At 33.7% G+C, this 16,115-nt stretch overlaps 1 protein-coding gene across 16 annotated transcripts in view; it reads left to right on the top strand.

Annotated features, from left to right (window-relative positions):
* LOC106869124 (sorbin and SH3 domain-containing protein 1) overlaps positions 1-16,115 on the top strand; it is a 482,929-nt gene that overhangs the window by 423,785 nt on the left and 43,029 nt on the right. For all 16 annotated transcript variants that reach the window (XM_052968338.1, XM_052968340.1, XM_052968337.1 and 13 more), the window contains one exon: positions 9,041-9,141. In XM_052968338.1, coding sequence (XP_052824298.1) covers positions 9,041-9,141 — 101 coding nt within the window. The remainder of the gene's footprint in view (positions 1-9,040; positions 9,142-16,115) is intronic.

The following is a 16,115-nucleotide window of genomic DNA, read 5'->3' as shown; positions in this document are numbered from 1 at the left end:
ATATATATACACATATACCTACTCTATTGACAAATATATAAATATATGAGTTCCTATTTTTTCTGACTTATCGATTCTTAAACAACTCTGTGTATGTGTGTGTGTGTGTGTGTGCATGTTGCTACTAGTAATGGTTAAATATTTTGAATGTAAATGTATTGCTTTGTTTAGAATCACCAGAATCCAAGATGACCAATGGGTTGGATACATAGAGTTAATGTATTAATGGTAATTCTAGACAGTATACAGTCCAAACAATAATAGTCGTTATGTTTAACCTACATCAGCCCTGATTGAGCAGTTTTATGTTCAAAGACATTCCTGTCACAACCATCTTCTCTGTTTACCATTAATGAGTTCAAGAGTATATCATCCTGGATGCATGTCTCTTTCCCTTTTTTAAGAAGGAAATTTGGCTACTATTTCAAGCAGGTCAGGTGGCTGAGTAGAACTCTCTGTTCCTCTCTTGTATAGCTATATTGGTCTGTACTGGCAAGATAGCACATGCAGTAATGGTAGTATAAAGTTAATATAGCAGTATTAGTCTATTTTGGCAATATAAAGTCAATACAGTAATGCAGTATTTGTAATAAGAGAATACAGTTTTGGTAACCTACATTGGCAGTATAGATAAGTTCAATAGAATAACGTTTGTGTACATTGACAATGTAGATCCAATACAATAGAAGCAAATAAATAAATGGATGGATAAACAAATGAATATGTTATTTTAGTTTCCTTTAAAGGAGGGAAATATCTTAAGATTTTAAGCTGAACTCTGCTGAATACTTCAGCCTGGAATGTTTGTAGTTTGAAATTTCTCTGCTTAACAGCATTGGTAGAAACAATAGAGATTTTTTTTTCCCCTTACTGCAGTGATTCTCAACTTTTTCTAGGCCCTGCAACCTTCAGAAATGTTTGATTTAATTTTCACACCCATTACCAAAGTAATACTACATTTGGAGATATATTATCCATATAAATACAGTGAACAATCACACTTTCTTTTTGAAGTCTTTGATGGCCTGAGATTTCTTCATGACTATTGGCAGTACAGGCTTTATACAGTTTACTAAATAAATTAAACAGTAAAGATTACTTTTCTGTAGGGCATCATAACTATTAGGTTTTTCTCTTTTCTTCCCCTTCTAAAAAAATGTCTTCCTACAAATCTCTGTGTCCATTTGTCTCTCCTTGTTTCTTTATAAGTTTGTTTGACCAGGGGACAAGGTTGTGTTTGCATACTGTTTCTTTTCACCCTTTGTGTATTACTGGTTTCTGGAAATGAGAATCCATGCATATCTCTAACATACCTCAGGAACATTTAATGCCAAAATTAATGAAACCATGTGTCCATTTATTTCCTTAGTCTCTGACTTACTTTATTGTGACATTAAAAAAAAAGTCAGGATTCCTTTCTTAATTTAACTCATGACACTTTCATGACAGGTCATCTTTAAGTGTGTCTTCACTTCCATCATTGACATATAGAGGCTGCTGTGACTGCGTCATCTCTTCTTTTGTTTCAAGAATAAAACAACCAGTCATGCTGTTAGATCAGCACCAAGATACAATAACAGTACAAAGGCTGCAATTGTGGATTGTTTTCTTCTCACTTCGTAATATGTTTATATAGTTAATAATTTGTTATTTTTGGCCATATACCCTAGCATTGCTTTCTGTGTATGCAGGCATGTGTGTGTGCTTGTGTGTATAGTATAGAAATATATATGATACAGAAATATATATGGTATAAAAATAATACATATATATATATATATATATATATATATATATATATATCATCATCATCACTTTACTTCCACATTCCATGCTGGTATGGGTTAGATGGGCTGCCAAGATCTGAGTCAGCTCTCTTGTTCGGACTTAGACTGGTTAGAAGACTAATTTTTCTTTACACATTTTGTTTTTGGTTTGATTTCTACAGTTGCATGCTCTTCTATCATCATCTTTACAGAGTGTACTCAGTACCTTTTGTCATGGCACCAGCACTAGAGAGGTTTCATGTCCTCAACAAAACTACAAGGTCCTCTTGACCTTATGTTGCTTTTGCTTATTCACTACATTATAAAATGTACTGGGTGCATTTCATTGTGGCTCCAGCACTAGAGAGGTTGTCATGTCCTCACTAAAGGTGAATGATCTTATCAAATCTGTGCTGTCCCAGCTGGTTTGCCAACCACTTTTTAGAGTGTACAGGGTGGTGTTTATTGTGGCACCAACCTTGTATTCTATGAGATTGGTGGGTTTTTACTACTCAGTGATGTGTTCATTCACTCCAGGTAACAAGGCAAGAATGTAAATAAAAGTGATCACTGTTGATTAATACATCAAATAGAAGACAGGATGAGTGGAGGGAGAGTGAATGGTGGAGATAAGTGAAGATATGAGTGATGGGATTACGAGAGAAGGAAATAGCAGATGTAGACTTAATGACAAATTGGCAAGATCCAAATACATGTGTATGCACATACACACACACACACACACACACACACACACACACACACACACACACACACATATATATATATACACTCTCGCACACATACACGCATGAATATATATGTACATGCACACACTCACACACATACATACACATTATGCTCCCCAAACTCCATCAATATCATAATTTATTTAACATTAGTTTCACTGTGCTTACAGGTCAGGTCTCTCCAGCACTGTATATTGCCAATCATTTTAGTCTATCATTATCTTCTCCATTAAGCTCAACATCATGAGATCGGTTTTCACCATTCATTGCATGTCTTCCTGGATCTCCTCTTTCTGCATGTTCCACCTGCTTTGAGTACCATGCACTTCTTTATACAACTGTATTGTCATCTGTACACATCACATGCTCATACTAACACAATCTTCTTTCTTACAATATAAAAGTGTGTGTGTGTTCTGAGCCCACTGACACATTAGGTTGGAGGTTATCCCAATTTCTATAATGCTTAAATAACTGAAAATACAAGGCTCCCCTCTGAATGGGACTCCTGTATGTCAAAAGGTTAAACTTCCATCTGGGACTGGTATCTTTCTATATTTAACTTACATCAATGTACATTATACAGGGTTGGCCAAAAGTCACCTGACAGTAAATCAAAGCCCACTAAATTCCAAGAATAAAACAAAAAATTATTTTATATGAGACTTTGCTAATAAATAGACAAATGCTGAAAAAAAAAACCAGTGATTTTTAACTCACAGCATTCAATTATTAAACATTCATAATTGGAATGAATAAATAAAATTAAATATTAAGTATTTATGGAATTTTGATTCACTGTCAGATGACTTTTGGCCAACCCTGTATGTATTTTTTCCTTTCTTATAAAGGATATCAAGTCTCATAATACTTTATTTTTTAGAAATATTGTAGAATTTATTTTCATTTCTTTTGAGTTTTATTTTCACTTTTTTAAGTACACTAGAATAAGATTTCACAGCTGATTTCTTCTAGTGTGAGTGAAAAGATTCATCAACCCTAGTATTGGACTAGCATTTTATCCTTTATCCACCTCATAAGGATGAAAAGCTAAATTGACTTCTACAGAGTTTGAACTTAGAAGACAAATTTAGTGTTTTAACAATTCTATCTATTTGTCTTATATATATATATATATATATATATATATATATATATATAATTTTTAGCATACATTTATGCTATGCAAAGCAATCCATTATTCTTAACTGATGTATCATTTCAATATTCCATGACTTATAAACTGTTTTAATTCTGAGTAGTGACACATGTCCAATTTGAAGAAAATAATCATGAAAAACTCACACAATGAATATATATGATACTCCAGTTACTCAGACAATAGTTTCAAAACCATCCATATAGGACAAAATCTTTTCAGTAGGTTGTAAGAATTATTTTAATAGTTGCAGCAGTGTAAACTACATTGTGCAGTTGGCCTTGTTTCTATCAATAGATTTTCTGTGCTATGCTTTCATTTGCTGTGTTGAATCAAATAAAATCATATTAGTTTCAGCTTTTTTTTCTTTTTCTTTTTTAAGTTTAATCTCTGAGGTTAAAATATCTCAAAAAGAATATTTTTTAAACTTGTCTCTTATAAGACCTGCTGTTTAGTTTGTTTTCTAAACAGGTCACCATTAGATAATTATCAGTATTTATATAATAAAATAATTAGGTATTAATAGAGCAGCAATGTGGGTGGAAGCATAAAAATAACCAGTTATGTGCAGCAAAGTAAGAAAGTAATTCAAAAATATTTTCTGAAGAGAAAAAAAAAGTTTTGCGATGCAAGTCCAATTTTGATATGTTTGTACTTACGATTCTATTATTGGTAGCACTTGTTTAGTACCTACTTATTAGAAAAGCTGAAGGGGTTAAGCACTCTAGCTATAGTAGTAGTAAGGCAAGAAAGAAAATCCTTATTGTTTATATTCTAGAAAAAAATCTATTGTCAGGCATCAACAGCAACTGAAAACATTGGTCTCAGGAAATCTTATTGTTCTTTAGGCCCAGGTCAACCAAAATTGAATAGACTTATTATGATCAATAAGGATTTCATCAATAACTATCTCGTCTTTTTGTGTATCCAAAACTATATTGTCCAGTGTGACCTTCCTTTTTTGAAATTAGGAGATTTGGCTGTATTTTCTAACAAGTCAAGTGCATGAAGACTTCTGTAAAGACTTTAAGGAATCTTGTATGTTGAGTATAGATGGCAGAATAAGCAGAACAGCAGAGAAAATACTTCTCGGGTGCATCCACTTCTTGAGTTCGGATGTTGGCGAGTTCAATAAAACAATAGTCAGGTTCTGGAGTTCATCTAATCAATTCTGCCTTCTCCAAAAGGTATTAGAAACTTCTAATACTGAAAAAGTAAATGATTTTAAAAAGTTTTATTTTTAATGTGGGTGTATAACAGATTCTTATGATATTTGCCGTCAGAAACAATAACACATAAAACAAAATACCTTGCAGTATTTAATTACATAAGGTGGTGAACTGGCAGAACTGTTAGCACACTAGACAAAATGCTTAGTGACATTTATGTTCTAGGTTCAAATTCCACCAAGGTCAACTTTGCCTTTCATCCTTTTTAGGGCTCATAAAATAAGTACTAGTTGAAAACTGGGTTGATGTAATAAAATTACCCCCTCCCTCAAAATTGCTGCCCTCATGCCAAAATTTGAAACCAGTATTTAATTAGATGCCTTTATGTTCTAAGTTCAAACCCTTCTGCAGTTGACTTTGTCTTTTGTTTTTATTGAGTCAATAAAATAAGTAGCATCCCTGTACTGGAATTAATTCATTTGGCTCTACTCCTCTTATTATTATCTCTGATCTTCAAACATCTTCCTTAAAAAAATTCTTCAAGCCATTTGCTTGATTTTTTTTTTTTTTATGACCAGAAATTACCAACAATGCATGTTTGGTTTAATTGATCTGTTGTTAAAACCAGTGTAATCCCCCCCCCCCCGCAAACAACACCTCCCATATTTGCCCATATGTACAAAAGATGTGAACTCTTCACTGTTTGATAATGAAACATTGTCAATTATCTTTACACTGTTACTGCTACTTAGGGTAGTGTACCATTCCACCGCATAGTACCTATTTGCTTTTAAGTGAACTGTACTGTTGAAAGTTAACTTGTTTTTTTCTTTCTTTTTTTTTTGGCCATTGGCACAGCATCAGTTGCCTACCTCCTAAATATCTTCTAGTCTATCAACATGACCATCCACCTACCCACCAGTCCAACAATTAAACCATTTGCCACAAACAATGCACTGTTCTATTTTATTCAATATTTCACCACTCTCTTATCTGAACTATCCACTTCTCTCTCAACTCATACCTTTCATTGCTCTCATTGGTCCTCATAAAACTATTTTATAATCAATATACAACTTGACCGAGATAAGTGGATAGTCAAAAGCGTTGTGACATACATAGCTTTTTCAAAAGCATTAATGTGTAGAACATAGTTTGGGAACTAAAACAAAAGAAATATCACTGAAGGTAAACAAAAACAAAGGAGTAATACAGCAACAGTTACAAAGATGAAAAGTAGGACAAATAACCATTTTTATGAATATTGAATCAGAAACTTACTTTTACCCTTTGCAACTTAACTGTTGTTGAAGATAGGGCCTAAATGAATGCGCATAGATTTACTAAGATCCATTCTTTGGTAATGCAACAGTGCTTATGCTGCTGCTAATAATAACTGTTGTTGTTGTTGTTGTTGTTGTTGTTATTGATGTTGTATGACCTTGTGCCAAATTTAGAAATTATTATTCTTAATTTATGGTGGAATTAGTTAAAATGTCTCTCTTTATTTCTCTCTATCTGTCCTTTTTTATATTTCTTTGTATTTTTCATTGTTATTTGTCTCTCTCTGTTTCCTTATATGCATGTGTGTGTGTGTGTGCGTGTGTATATAATTTTGTGTGTGTGTATCAGTCTAAGGAATTCTTGGTTGTGTTCAGGGCAATTGCAGCCCCTCTTAGAGTATATGTTATGTGCTTTATAACAACATTGGAGCATTTTAGCTCTTATTTCTCGCAAGTAGGTATCGTGACACCCTTAGTCATGTTTAGTTGATGACTATAATCCTCCTTCATGGCATAACATTGCAACTAGCTGTTTTTATTAATTTTTGTATACACATTAGCAATCTGCTAAATCATTCGTAAATTTTTATGGTAAATGTATATATTCTGATAGGTGAAGTAGCCTGGAATCTGCCAAATGAGCTGACCTCACTGACGATGGCTATGGAAATAGCCATAACTGACTGGTCAGTCTAAGGATTTCTCAGTTCGGTGTTTGGGGCAATTGCAGCCCCTATCAGAGTATGTGTTATGTGCTTTATAACAGCATTGGCACATTTTAGTTCTTATTTCTAGCAGTGTAGGTGTCTTGACACCCTTAGTCTTGTCTAGTCGATGACTATGATTCTCCTTTATGGTATAACACTGCAACTAACTGTTTTTATTAATTTTTGCTTGTGTGTGTGTGTGTGTATGTATATATATATATATATATATATGATGATGATGATATATATATGTATATCCACACACACACATGTTGACTGATTCAATGATTCAACAATGTACTAGAGTACTGGATCTTAGAGTCTTAAGTTCAAAACAACTATAGCCTTACACACCAATAGACATGCACTCTCTCTCTCTCTCTCTCTCTCTCTCTCTCTCTCTCTCTCTCTCTCTCTCTCTCTCTCTCTCTCTTTCTCTCTCTCTCTCTCTCTCCCCTCCCCCTCTCTCTGTATGTGTATGTGTGTGTAATGCAATGTAATGTGCACAATTTAGGTCACCTTGATTATACTCTGAGAAATAAGTACTAGATTTATTATTGCCAAATGACAGGTGCTCTATCCAAGGAATGATTTTTACTGTTCATTTACTTGACATCATGAAGTTGGTGCTATGCTACAAGCTTATATCATTTCTTCAGGTCTCCTGAACCACATTTCAATAAGCCAAGTGATCATTTGAATAAGACTAAAAATACTTTTGTATTAAAATCTATAAGCTATGCATGATGCTTAATATTGAATGTGTAATATCTCTTTTTAAACATATATCTCTATTTCTTCTCATTCTGTCTCCTATACTTTCATGGGTTGCATGGTTCTTAAGATTTAGAAAAAGATTTTACAGCTCTATGCTCATCTTATTGTTGTAGGTGCCCTATAGTAGGATAGAATGATGATACCCTTCTAAGTCAGCAACTCAGTTTCATTCCTGGTGAAATCCTCCTTTTTATTGATCTGTATTTTTAATGTCCTTGAGATGTGCATCAACATCAAAACTTTCATATTCTTCTCTTTTACAAATCCCAGCTTTCATGCCTGCTCATGCATATTTCCTTGTACAATGTGACAGCACCTTGGGCTAATTCTGAAATTCAGTAGGCTGCATGTCTATATCAAAAATCCTTATTATTAATATGGTGGTGAGTGGCAGAACAAGTATAGTTCTAGCCAAAATATTTTGTAGTACTTTGTTAAGATTACTTTCTGAGTTCAAATCTTGCTGAAATCTGTTTTGCCTTTCATCCTTATTAAGATAACAAAAGTACCAGTTATAATATACTGGATCAATTTAATCAATTATTCCCAAACATTAAGTTTGCCTTTCATCCTTATTAAGATAACAAAAGTTCCAGTTATAATATACTGGATCAATTTAATCAATTATTCCCAAACATTAAGTTTGTTACTTTATGTAAATTGTTTTAATTTAGATTAAATATATTATAGTAATAATGATAATAATAATATGCTTGTTGATATGTCTCTCTTGAGATGGAGGTTCATAATATTCTGCAATATGTAAGTGTGGTACTATTGTGTTGAGATAATATGTTTAAGCAAATCTTTTTTCTTCATTCCCTCTTAATATCTATAATATTTATTAGCACACACATACTAGTATATAATCTCCCTTCACTTCAGTCAAAAGAAAGAACAGATTAACTTTCCAGGCAAAGAAAAATATCAGGGTAAAGTCAAAATTATAACTTATGAAGCCCACTTTATTCATTCATAGCTGTACTTGGATGTGGTGAGAAGCTCCCAGAGAGCTGTTTTTGCAATGCATTTTACTAGTTGATCCATTCTGCTTCACTCAACAATACATACTCTTTCTTTTGGTCAAAGGAATTTATACCTTTCACTCACAATGTTCCATCCTTGGAATGAGACACAAGATTTGTCTGGTTAATTTATAACTGACATTATATATCTTGTGTGTGTTTGTGTGTGTGTGTGTATATATATATATATATACACACACACATGCATGCATACATACATACAGAGAGTGGGGGGAGAATAATATGTGCTAAAACATATGTATGGTATAGATGTTTTAGTGTGTTTATATGTGTATATATATATGTTTGTATATATATATATATATATATATATATATATATAGTAATTTGTTAATGATATTAATGTTCGTTTGAAAAATATTTCCTCTTGTACAATTTCTACAGCTTATAAACATCAAACATCGGACATCAAGCCGAGTCCAACAACAGCCGAGAAAGAGAGGAGACGGAAAGAAGAAGATGAAGAATACAGAAAAAAGAGATTGGTAAGTATATATACCATCATCATTTTATATTTGTTTTTCCAGGTTGGAATGAGTTGGATAGACAGGTCTCCACAGTTTCTCCTAACTCTTTGCATCCTTCTTCACCAGGCACATACAACAACAGTGAAAACCCAGCTATCTTTGCTGTTTGTCGTATTTTATGTAGCTAGATGCCTCTCCTATTACCAACCACCATATAGTATAATCTGAGTGCATTTTATCATGTCACCAGCACTATAGAGTACTCTCCTTTGTTCATGGGGCCCATGGAGCTCATAGTTTCCTTTTGAGGACAAGGTTTTTACTGTTGGATGTCCACCCTATTGCACACCAACCAATTCACAATATGAATTGATTGTATTTTATTGTGTCATTGGCACTAGAGAGGTTTTCTGCAACAAAACTAAAAAGTCCTCTCTCTTGCATTGTTTCTGTTCATTCCTTCCTTTTTTTTTGTGTGTGTATGGATTTTGCAGATGCAAGCCCATCCTGTCATCAACTACTTTACAGTGAACTGATTACATTTTATCATACCACTGACCTTAGGTTACTCTAGGTTCATTTGTTCCCCTTTTTTACATGGCTTTTGATGGGTACACCACATTGCTTCTGTTATGAGGTCTTTACAGTGGTAGTCTAGCGCTGCCTAAAGATACTAAATAGGAGGGAAGATGTTTAGTTATCATGAGAAAATCTGATGGATGTTGGGTCTTCATTATCAAGTTAGTTTTAAAATGTAAGAAGTAAATAATTCAGAAACAGTTGGCTTCTGTTGCAGGATAGATGGTGAGAGACAAAGAGTTAATATGTTAAATGTGGCTGTGCATACATCATAAAGTTAGACAGTGGGGTCTTACATGTCATCTGTATCAATTTATTTTTGAAGCCTCTTGTTTTATCTCCTATCAAGCAATACCTTCAAAGGTATTCTAGTTGTGACCACATTAATTTTTTTCTAAACATAGTGCATATATGACTTCATTATCCAATATGTTCCTTCATTTTAAATAGCTGGGGTGTAATTTCAGGGTGATGCAGTTGTTGTTTCATGCAGATTGAGTAACTAAGTAGAAGCATCCTTGTTTGCTCATGTCTTTTTGTGTTTTTACTGGTGGTGGTAATATTAGAAGAGTCAGTAGTAATGAAAAGATGTGATTTAAGCAAGATTTGGCTGCTATTTCTTGCAAGTTTAAGTGAACATGTAGAGATTCTTTTACTTATTTGTTAGGACCCTGTCATTTTCTCATTGACTTATGAATCTTTCTTGTTGGAGCAGTTGTATTTTTCTCTACTTAGTAGCTATTGTATTTTTTTTCTTGTATCAAATAGTGATCCCTAGTAAGGATGATTCATTACTCATACACCAGGCTTTTATACAGTTTCTGTCTATCAAATTCTACTCACAATGTATTTTAAGTAGAATTTGGAACCCAATGCTACTGTACAAAACACTTGCCCGAGGTGCCATGCTGTCAGACCAAACCTGGAACTACATTGTTGTGCAGTGAACTTCTTAATCAAACAACCATGTACAGTTACAATAATACCATGTAACTTATTGGATAGATGTATTTCAATTAAATGTCAAATATTATTTCTTGAACTTTAATTTATGTTCTTTTGTCTCTATTTAATCACAAATTATCTAACAACTACATCCTTTAGTGAACAATCTCTACAATTTTATCTAATTCTCTTTGACCTTAAAACACAGGAACCAAAACATTAATGCTGCCCTGTTTTCTGTTCAGTTTTCTCCCTCTATATACAGTTGATTAGTTAAATCATTAGGGCTTCTTACTAATGTCTTAGAGTAAATTTTCCATCTCTGCATTCTGAGTTTATATCTCACTGAAATCACCCTTCTGAGGTTACTAAATGCATTACTGAACAAGTATTTGGGTTGATTCCTCTCTCTCTCTCTCTCTCTCTCTCTCTTTCTCTCTCTCTCTCTTTCTCTCTCTCTCTCTCTCTCCCTCCCTCCCTCTCTCTCTCCCTCTCTCTCTCTCTCTCTCTCTCTCTTTCTCTCTCTCTCTCTCTCTCCCTCCCTCCCTCTCTCTCTCCCTCTCTCTCTCTCTCTCTCTCTCACAATTGTCTACATGCTACTGTGAGCGTGTTGCGATTGAGATGAGGTAGAGTTATTCATACTGTTCCTTTCCTCCAAGAAATAGAAGTTTCATTTAGGAGCAAGTAATGTTTTTTCATTTAGTATTCTAAAGAAACCACACGTGGCAAGCATGAAATGAGCAATGTGTGCTACAACATGGGGCAGTTAAAAGCTGTCTGCGTATGTGTGTGTACATACACAACAGTGTAGAGGTAAAAAGACAGAATGAATAAAATATCGGGATTTCCCTCCAACTTAGAAATAGTTACCATCATATCATGTTACCAATGATATGACTAGCCAGGCTAGTTATTAACCCTTAAAACATCTGATGGATCAGGGAATAGTTACCCCTTGGGGGTGTCTTAAGTTCACAAAAGGCCAATGAATGTCAATAGGATGTCTATGGAAGGTGCTGGTTGTTAAAAGGTGGTTGTGATTTTTCTTAGAAATAAAATATTTAAACCAGGTTCAATATTTGTGTTTTAAACAGATTAAAATTTTTTTTTTTTTAAATCAAGAATATGAATAGGACATTCTGTTATCAGTGAGCAGAAATATAACTGATGATACGCCAAAGTTCAATGTAATTTCATTATATATAAGTTTCCATCTTTTTTAGTAATTTCCTTTAAAATTTAACTTAGTGGCACTTGTTAATGCAAACATCTAAAAAGAGGCACATGCAAAGATGTGACTGGAGAAGAAAAATGGATAATAAACCACTGTGCAAAATTAGCTAGTTTGATTAAAATAATCGATTGCATTTTTCAGAGATTTTTTTCCTTTTTTTTTTTTTTCTTAATACCTCAGGAGTTTGCAAAAGAGCATTTGTAAAACACCATTTGGTGAAAGTGGGCACCAAACCACAAAACATTGAAAGTCAATGATTTAAAAATATCATGTTCTTAACTTTATGGCATAAGACAAGTAGAAATTTCCATTTTAAAGACTAGTAGAGATTATGTTAAGTGAGATTTGTTTACTTCATTGATCAGGTTCAAGTAACCGTATAATTTAATTATTTCCTTGATAATGTTTTTTGAAAAATGGATGCATTTGTTGTTTTAGCACCACCACCCACTTGCCTTACTGCACTAAATTTAGTTTGGCTAACTACAAGCTTTTGCATGAACAAATATCTTATCAATGCAATGAGCAATGTCTTTAATATGTCAAATACTTGAGTTTCTTAATCTTGTAATTGGCTACACAAAAATCTCTTTATAGATAATGGTGTAACTCTTTATCTGTCTATGGGTTAAAGTTACCTATCATGTCACAAAAGTTTTCATAAGTTGTGGAAGCTACTATGCAGTCTTTTGACTTACTTGAAATAGTAGCCAAATTTCCCTCCAATTACACTCTACTATCGTAGAATAGAAGATTGCATTAACTAATATAGTCTTAGGTACACTGTGCCTAGGAAAAGAAGGGATGTGGGTTGGGGTCCTTGATCAGAGCTGACCTGGTTCTATCTACTTGTAATAATTAGGTGTCAGTTTACAAGTCAAGGGTGCTTCTTATCTATCTATAATGCAGATATATGCTACTATGAAAATAAGCATTCTGAAACAAATATATATTATTCATCAAAGGTTTCAATATAAAAAGTAAATGGGGTTTTTTTTTCTGTTTTATTATAAATATATTTCAGTGAACACACAAATTTTAAAAGTTATATATTATTTGCGTAACATTGAATTACCAATTAACTTTTGGATATTCCTTGCATTAAATATATCATTTGTATCTTAATTTTGTTATGTAGAATAATACATAATCTGACCATTTCTGTTTTTCAATGCCAACCAGTGTACATTCCTTAATATTTACTTAGTGATTTCTCTCATTACTTCTTCACCATGTACATTAAAGTCTATGCTTTGCTGATGAAGTCATAATAAGGTCAAAACATGTCCAGAGTTGTCCCTGGACTATGCAAAATGATTAAAATAATATTAGTTATTCATAAATATTGTCTTTTTTTACTACATATTTTTTCTAGTTAGCTCTTTTGATGCTCACTGCATTAAATGCTTACAGTATCTTAACTAAACAAAGCAAATTCAGACAATCAGAAATGTTGATTTTAAACCAATTTAAGTGCATTTATAATTAACTTTTAATGAATCTTTGGTTAGTATGGCTTATAAGTGGATTTTAGAATATATTTGCCCACAGGCATATGGCGTAGTGGTTAAGAGTGCAGGCTACTAACCCCAAGATTCCAAGTTCAATTCTAGGCAGTGACTTGAATAATAATAATAATAATAATAATAATGTCTTCATTGTAATACATATGTAATTTTTTACAAATTGCATATACAACCTTTGTATGATTGCAACTTCAGTCTATCCTTGTATGACTGTCTATCCTTCTCATTCTTTCATTCACCCTTCTGTCTCCCGAAAAGAGAATTATGGAACTGTTATTTAGAAAGTAACTCATTAAATTCATGTGTGTGTGTATTTATGTATCTTTTGTGACTCTTTGCATTCTGGCAGCAGTACCTGCAATGACAGTTGTGGTGCCAAGTTATATGGTCTTTGCCTTTCCTTTGGGCATCATCATTAGCCTTGGGAGGGAAGATTTGCATGCACAGGCAACTGCTGATCTTTCATTACAAAAATAAAACCTGCACCTTGGATGAAAACTTTCCAGGTGGATATCCATCATCTGACTAAAAACATACATCATCATCATCTTTAACATCCATTGTCCATTTTGTGAGCTGAATCATTAGCTGTTATTACATATAATTAGCTTTGTGATTATCTTTCAAATAATGCGAATTAACATTCATTCATAGCACCTCATTTATTTTACCCATAAACAACCTAATTAACACATTTTTCCTGTACATTTTAACAATTTCATTTGTAGATTTACTTAGAAAATGTACCACTATTATATATTTATATTATATATATTATATGTAATATGTTGTATGATACCAAAGCTCTTATTTGCAAGCAAGTATGACTTGCTAGTATATGCCAAGCTATTTGTTTTAGGTGCTTATGTAGTTGCATGCAGACATAGATACCCATGTAGCCCTCTCATCTATTGATCCAGCAGAACATTAAGGGTATGACAGCTGGGGATGGTGGGGGCAGATGGTTGCATCAACACAAGGCTGGTGCTGATTTTCATCTAGAGAAATGGCAAATGAAGTATCTTACTCAAAGACACAATATGTCTTTCATTCTAGGGAATTGAACCCATAGCCTAATGATCTTGAGCCCAACATTCTAACCACTAGACCACACATCATCAAATGTTATATGCAACCATCGGGCTGGTGGAATGGCAGCATCAGTAGAGCATCAGACAAAATACTTTGTGATATTTTTTTTTGCAGCTCTACATTCTTTACATAAATCCCACCAAGGTCAAATTTGCTTTTCATCTCTCTAAGATCAATAAAATTAAGTACCAGTCAAATGCTGGGGTCAATGGTATTGATTAACTCCTGCCCTTCAGAAATACTGGCTTGTGCCTAAATCAAAAATTATTGTATGTAGCAACTAAACAATAGCTTATGATGGGTATATTGAAGATTATAATGTGAATTTCAGCATTATCCTAAATAATGCTCTATGTTTAAATGATATGAAACTAGATAACAATAGTTTTATTATGTGTTTTCAAGTGTTTCATGTAAGTTTTCATTACACCACCGGATTCTGTGTCCAAAGGATGAGTTCAACATTGTGCTTCAGAGGAAATTGAGAGATGTTTCTGTATTAAATCAAAATTAATGTTTTGTGGGTTTGTTGTTTCATTAATTATTTTAGTGTTTCATTTATTCCTTATGAAAGTTTACATAGTATCAGCTTAGATGGAAGTGTTTGAGTAAAATCTGCCAGATTTTACTCAAACAAATCCATATTGAGTAAAATATGATAGATGATTGTTCAGAAAATCTCTCTCTCTCTCTCTCTCTCTCTCTCTCTCTCTCACACACACACACACATACACACACAGTGTTTGATGAAGACGCTTTCATCCTGTTAGTCAAAGAAATCCTCAATAGCAGATATGATGTCCTCATCACTGTGATACTGTTTCCCAGCCATGTGTTTTTTCATGTTGGGGGAACAGAAGATAGTCAGTTGGGGCCAAATCGGGAGAATAAGGTGGGTAATCAACCAGTTCAAAACCACAGTCTATTTGCCTCTAGATCAAACTGATGGAGCCAACACTCATCCTGAGTTAAGAAATATTCAAAGAAACCAGCTGGATCTGCCTCAAACAGTGTTAGATTTTCTTGTGATATGATCTGCCTGGTATGCTTTTGGTCAGGTGTCAGAAGACATAGCACCCACCAAGCAGAAACCTTCATCATGCCAAGTTCATTGTGCAGAATATTCTCAACTTGCTCACGGCATATGTTTATAGCATTGGCTATCTGATTTATAGTCAACTACCTGTCATCCATCACTATATGGTGAACACAATCAATGTTTTCCTTGGTGGTGGCAGATGCAGGACATTCAGACTTTGGGTCATCTTTAAGCCTCTCTCTTCCCCTCCTAAATTCAACTGCCCATTTTTGCACTGTTGATAAAGCTGGAATGTCATCCCCTAATGTAGCAAGCATGTCAGCATGAATGTCCTTGGGGGTTAAACTGTTTTTCTGTGGGTGCTTGGTAACACCACAATGCCAAATTTTTTCCCATTTTCAAGAGAAGTCCCTACTGGTTACTTTTGAAATCTTCTTTGAACAGTCAGATGTCAGTTTACCTGAAATGAAACAGTACAGTTATTAATAAGAAGAGTTGAAATGAATACATGCAAAATTTCACAGCTTTAGCATCACTCTTTCATCATCAGCTTATGAACTTTCCAGCTCACTCTTAT

Source organism: Octopus bimaculoides, chromosome 5 (assembly GCF_001194135.2).
Source record: "Octopus bimaculoides isolate UCB-OBI-ISO-001 chromosome 5, ASM119413v2, whole genome shotgun sequence".
NCBI lineage: Eukaryota > Metazoa > Mollusca > Cephalopoda > Octopoda > Octopodidae > Octopus > Octopus bimaculoides.
This window is presented reverse-complemented; position numbering and strand designations above follow the sequence as displayed.